This window comes from Melanotaenia boesemani, chromosome 9 (assembly GCF_017639745.1).
Source record: "Melanotaenia boesemani isolate fMelBoe1 chromosome 9, fMelBoe1.pri, whole genome shotgun sequence".
In the NCBI taxonomy this organism is placed as follows: Eukaryota; Metazoa; Chordata; class Actinopteri; order Atheriniformes; family Melanotaeniidae; genus Melanotaenia; species Melanotaenia boesemani.
In genome coordinates, this window is record NC_055690.1 from 19,120,280 (window position 1) to 19,126,290 (window position 6,011).

Consider the following 6,011-nt stretch of genomic DNA (forward strand, 5'->3'; position numbering starts at 1 on the left):
GGATTTAGGGTTGATGGACGACTCATGCGGTTATTGACAAGTACAAAACTTTCCACCGAAAGCCCATAAAAATCAGATGCGTTCTTTGATTATTAGAAATAAATGAGTTTATAAGGTATAACTATAAAATTGGTACTACTAAATATTCAGATGTACTTTAATCAATACTCCGCTTTAAAGCTGAATGAAAAAGTTGGCTTTTCCCTTATGAAGAAAAACCAGTTTGCTACATCCATTAGCAGGACACCGCGCCTTGGATCAAGGTGTTTACCCAACCTACAAGTACGCGGAAGGCCCCTCCAATGGTCAACAGGTCTCACAAAAGCCTCTTTCAGCTGTAACTAGAACCCTGAGCGACGCTGCCACGTTCAAATGTTTTGAGTGTCCTGCACTGAAGTAAATGTTTTTCACCTTGTCATGACGATGACAAACGCATAATTACCTAAAACAAGGCAGCGGGAAGTAAAGGACAAGGAACAACAGTTAAGCTGAATTTTACTGCTGGTGTCAAATATTTGCGGGTTTTTTTCTATCCCCGTGTTATTTCTAATCTTTACTACACCTGAATTATTGCACCTGAAGGATTTACAAAGCAGGTCATTTGGGTTTGTCAGCTGACTTTCGGACTCCGGGTCCTTTTTCCCTTCTGATTTCTCTGAAGAGACTTGAGGGCAGTTTGCACTTTGTAGACAAGAAACAAGTTGTTACCACCAGAGGTTTGGGGGAATCTTAAGACGGAGGGGCGTCGATGGGAGATTGTGCTCAATGGAAACAAGCTGGCGTCACATCTCCCGGAGTAAGCCGGCGGTCGGGTTTACCCCTGCGGAGGAAATGTGTGCGTTTTCTCAAACGGATCTGCACCTTTGCGCGCGCGGCAACTGTCGGCTTTTTGCTACTCTTGATGGTCTGCATGCACTACAGGCCCAATCAATACACGCCCGAACCGTCTCTCACTGTGGAGGAAAGCCCGGTGACGCTCTTGATTTGGACACATCCATTTGGTCAGTATCGCCAACTTCCGGACTGCCTAGAGCTGTATCAGATCAGGGGGTGCGCGCTCACCGACGACGTGAGCGCGTACTTGGAGGCTGATGCTGTGATTATTCACCACAGGGAGATTGCCACCGGTTCTGTTGATCTTCCACCGGAACCGCGGCCACGTGCGCAAAAGTGGATATGGATGAACTACGAGTCTCCCTCGCACACACCAAATCTGGTGCTCTTCGAGGGGATATTCAATCTCACAATGAGCTACCGGTCAGACTCTGACATTTTCTTGCCTTATGGATATCTGGTTCCCCGTGCGCGCAAAGCAGGTGGTCTCCAAAGTAATTTTGCGCATCCGCTCTCTCTACCGTCCTACTCAAACCGCCTCCGGTACCGCTTTGTTGCCTGGGTCATTAGCAACTGGTCAGAGAGCCATGTGCGCGTGGCCTTCTTCTACCAGCTCCGCCGGTACATCCATATCGATGTGTTCGGACGCGCGGGCCGGCCGTTGCCACAAGGTAGTGGCAACGTGGTGCAACTGATCGGGGGGTACATGTTTTACCTGGCGTTGGAGAACTCGCAGCACACCGACTATGTGACGGAAAAGCTGTGGAACGCCGTGATGGCCGGTACAGTACCGGTGGTTCTGGGTCCGTCCAGGCAGAACTATGAGCGCTTCCTGCCCCCCGAGGCATTCATCCATGTGGACGACTTCCCCACAGTGCAGGAGTTGGCCCGATACCTGCTGCTGCTGAGACGCGATCCAGCCAAGTTGAAGCGGCACCTGGACTGGAGGGGGAGCTACAGCTTACATCAACCATTTTTCTGGGACGAATACTATTGCACGGCCTGCAGGGTGGTGAGGAGAACCAGAGGAAAGACAGATGTGGTGAATGAGCTGACACCGTGGTTTATCTCGTGAAAACGGTCTCCAGCACTTTTTAAAGAAGTGAATACAAAGCTGAGGGGTGAGAGGAACCAAGCACATCCTTATGAAAGAAAAAGACACTAACTGCCCATCTGCTGCTTTCAAAGTTTACAAATGAAATTTATTTGTCTTTGTGAGACAACTTAATGCATTTATTTTCATACAGATAAATTACAGATAAATTGACTTTATGATTTTTGACTAACAGATTCTGTTCCTATTGATATTTTTTGGTGATTGTTTAAACTTATAAGCTAAAAATAAGATGTGATTGTTACCTTACTTTTAAATGAAGCATGTCTTACAGGGTTAAGTATTTTTAATAATCGTTGCCAAAAATCACAATTGTGCAGGAGAGGTTTACCGTTTCAATCTTGTTTTTAATGTGTTTTAATGCTTTTTTTTATATGTTTACACTTAATAGAGGATCAGGTTGCAGAGATAAACATCTTGTCTGATTATTAAATGATTAGGAAACAGGGCTTACTGGTCAACATGTTTTGCAATTGATCAAAGACCTGGTTCACATTTCACCTCATGCTCTTTTAGTTGTTTGACATTACATTGCACTAAAAGACAAATTACTGAATTAATATATCTCATGCAGGCTTTGGATCCTCTGTTACTTTTTACCTGAAGATGAAAGGGTATCGAATACATTTAGCACTTATGAGGGATATCAAGGAAGTATAATTTTTGTGATGTTTGTGCACATGTTCTGAACTGGTTCCTGGTCTAAATAAATTATTTTAAAGCTGCTGTTATGCCACAAACCTGGATTTTATTATGCTGTATGACTTAGTAGAGCAAACGACTTGCACTAGTGTACACTTTAGCCTTTGTCTAACATTGTTTGTTGTAATTACTGTACTTTGTATTTCAGAGGCACAGATCGTGATATAGCAAGACACAAGGGAAAGGGAGTAAGGTGGTGAACACGTGTGCCTTACAAGTCATTTGATATTAGTTTAAAAAAAGAAAAGAAAAAGATGTTATGTGGATCATTTAAATTTACACCTCTGTGATAAGAGCCCTGACACAGAATTAACACATTACACTGTCAACTAACACATTTCTTGCACCCACCACACTCATAATGAGCTAATGCCCCAACAGCTGCTGAAACCACTGATGTCTGTTAGCAATAATGGTCTCAGATGGCCAGAACAGTCCAGCTTGTCACCCTGATCCAAATCCCATTTCTGTGAGCTCATTTAAAAGTCACATTATTGTGATTTTTTTCTTCTTCTTTTTTTTGTACATTCAAACATGGTTCCAATAATGTGCTGCTCTCATACTCCCAAAATGGGCTTATCTTTTTATCCTCCAAATGGCAGATTCCAAGGAGGTGGGAACAGAATTATCTTTATTATGGGGGCTCACATCTGCTGTACAGTAAGCATCAACAAAGGACTCCCCTCGTTGTTTCTTCAGTGCTCATTTACAAGAAGATCCAGGCAACAGTTACAAGCTGAGCAGCACACCTGCTAAGCTTATGCACACACACACTTGAAAATATTTTGCTGCTTAGCAACAGCATAATCAATCCTGAGAAGTACATATTGTTTGATTTAGTATTATATACTGCAATTCTAGGAAAAAAAAACAGCCACAAGAAAAGAATGATCATCATTATCACTTACTCACAACTGACAAGATTATCTACTAAGAGCAAAACTCACAGACTTCTCCATCTTTGGAAATGTTTCTGCTTACTGATGCTGCTCCTCATGTAAATTGGTCTGACTGTGGAAACCACAGTGAACTTTTTCTGTCAGCAGATGGACATATTTTTTAATTTTTTTGCGTTTTTTGTTTGTTTGTTTTTTAAAGTTTTACAATCATCCAAAATGTCAAGTAGAAGAAAGCTCCAATGTTGTTGGTAGAGGGAAATTCAAAGGTTTGGAGACATAAACTGTGCTCCTCATGCTGTGAAGAGCTCCACTACCTCCTCTGGCAACCTGCCTATGTGCGGTCTTCTTTTGTAGGCTTTCACACACGTGGATTAGAAAAGAGATTATATTGATAATAGCCACCTGAGGGACTGATTTAATTCCCTAAAGAGTTTTGTACACATACTGTATTTATGCAAAACCCTGTAGAGTAGCCAATGCGCATACACAGTCTATGTAATATTACTTTTCTTAAATTTAAATATATGATTTGTGTGTGTGTGTGTGTGTGTGTGTGTGTTTGTGCACAATACACATGTACACACCAATGTTTATATGTGTCTCATAGATTAATTATCATTAATCAATTACTGGGGTTTTACTTTTTTCTCTTATATAAAACTGATGGCTTTAAAACTTAATCAGTGGATACTTGCTCATCTATTCAATCACACCTTGAAGTTTTTTAAGATTAGGGGGGATGTTGTTTCCACATTTTGCAAAGGAATTCTTTGATTAAAGGAATCACACCATAAAAGGATACACATCACTCAGTTGTCATTTGATGTGTACAACATAGTTTTAATTTTGCATTAAGAATCAAGACACATACAAAATGCACTATGCAGCTGGGTCTGTGTACATGAGTGCTGTTGCAGTTTTACCCGTGTTTTGTCAGGAGCTGACCCTGAGCCAGTGATTCCCAATGCCTTCAAGGTCTTTGACCCAGATGGAGGAAGAGGAGGAGGAGGAGGGGGAGGGTGGAATGTGGTGCTTTCAGAAGAATTAATCACACAAAACTTAAAGTAATTCAGAGCTAAAATATAAATCTTTAAGTGTAAAGATGTAGATAATGTAAATCTTGGTCAGTGAAATACTGATTACAGTTAATTCAAAGAGCTGGAGAAAGTAATTATTTTCTCTTGTTGCTCCCCTGCAGGATGAAATATCACCTCATGTTACAGGTTGACAAGTTTACTGAGCATGAGGTGAATAGTTGCTTGGCAACAATGTGAAATATTGGATGTATCAATATGAGATAGTGATTCAGTGATACAAACAGTCACCACACAGTTGAATGAGTTCAAAGTGACTGTTGATGAATACCCAGAATCTAAGGCAGTATCCTTTGGTTTTAAACTCCGTAACTACCAGATACAGCTTATTACAAAGATCCTTCTCAGCTCTCTGCCAGTCGTCCACGTCAAAAACAGTGCCCTTCATAACCTACATGGCCCCTGGCTATAGACACAGTAATCTCATTTGTACAGCAACAGATGTTTCTCTTAAAAACATCCGTTAACTGTGGAGTAAAAGTCTGTCTCTCATTCTCTCAAGAGATCAAAGAGACTGTTATAATCACTATGAAATCTGATGTATTTGTACTGGTTTGAAGGGACACACTGACTTACAGAAGACTAACCATGTTGTGAAATGTAAACACTCTCCTTCTCTGTCCCTTTCAAAAAGACAGAACATATTTTTACGACGAAGCTTTTATGTTCTGTACATCAAAAGACTACATAGAAGGAGGGAAGAGAGAAGAAAATGCATATGAAACAACAAAACCCCCAGACAAATAAACAGCACATTGTTCCTATGGCAGCGTGACGCATTAATCTGATGGCTGGTTTCCCATGGCTGTGTCTCGCAGCCCCATAGACCTCCACTCTGTCTCACTGATGGCTCCTGTGATTGCAATCATCCATCTTACTGTCAAAAGTGAAAAAAAAGGGCAAGAAAGGGGAAATCACACACACCATCTCATTCCCGCTCCCTTGTGTCCAGCAAACAAGCCACCCTGCTGTGAGCAGAACCAACACATGGACCACAGGCCCTCTGCATTGTGCCTATGCTTGTATGATTAACACAGAGAACATGTGTGGGAGTGCATCTTTGGTTGTCTGTGCCTGCACTGTGCTGCATGATCAGTCACTGGAGTGTACGTGGGGGAGCGGTGGACATGTCTGATCTTGCAGCTGATCAAAAGCACCAGAGACTTGTTCCCTTGTGGCCATGCAAGCAGGCCTCATATCAACACGTCTCTGTTCAGTAGACAGGAAAAACAAAAAGAGAGAGACAGACAAAGGAGGAGGGGAGAGGGTACACAAGGAGAGAAACAGAAACAAGCAGACATAGCAGAGATGAAAGGATGCATAAAGAGGCCAGAGTGGAGAATGACAATGATACATAACCACACTTAT

At 41.9% G+C, this 6,011-nt stretch overlaps 1 protein-coding gene across 1 annotated transcript; it reads left to right on the top strand.

Moving 5' to 3' along the window:
* The first annotated feature begins 364 nt into the window (after positions 1 to 364).
* Positions 365 to 2,674, top strand: LOC121646335 (alpha-(1,3)-fucosyltransferase 4-like). Its single transcript, XM_041995252.1, has one exon. It carries the CDS (start codon positions 749 to 751, stop codon positions 1,907 to 1,909), a length of 1,161 nt encoding a protein of 386 aa, XP_041851186.1. The 5' UTR covers positions 365 to 748; the 3' UTR covers positions 1,910 to 2,674.
* The last annotated feature ends 3,337 nt before the right edge of the window (positions 2,675 to 6,011 follow it).

Excerpts from the sequence above, each read along its gene's own strand:
- LOC121646335 (XM_041995252.1), top strand. The coding sequence starts at position 749 with ATGGGAGATTGTGCTCAATGGAAACAAGCTGGCGTCACATCTCCCGGA.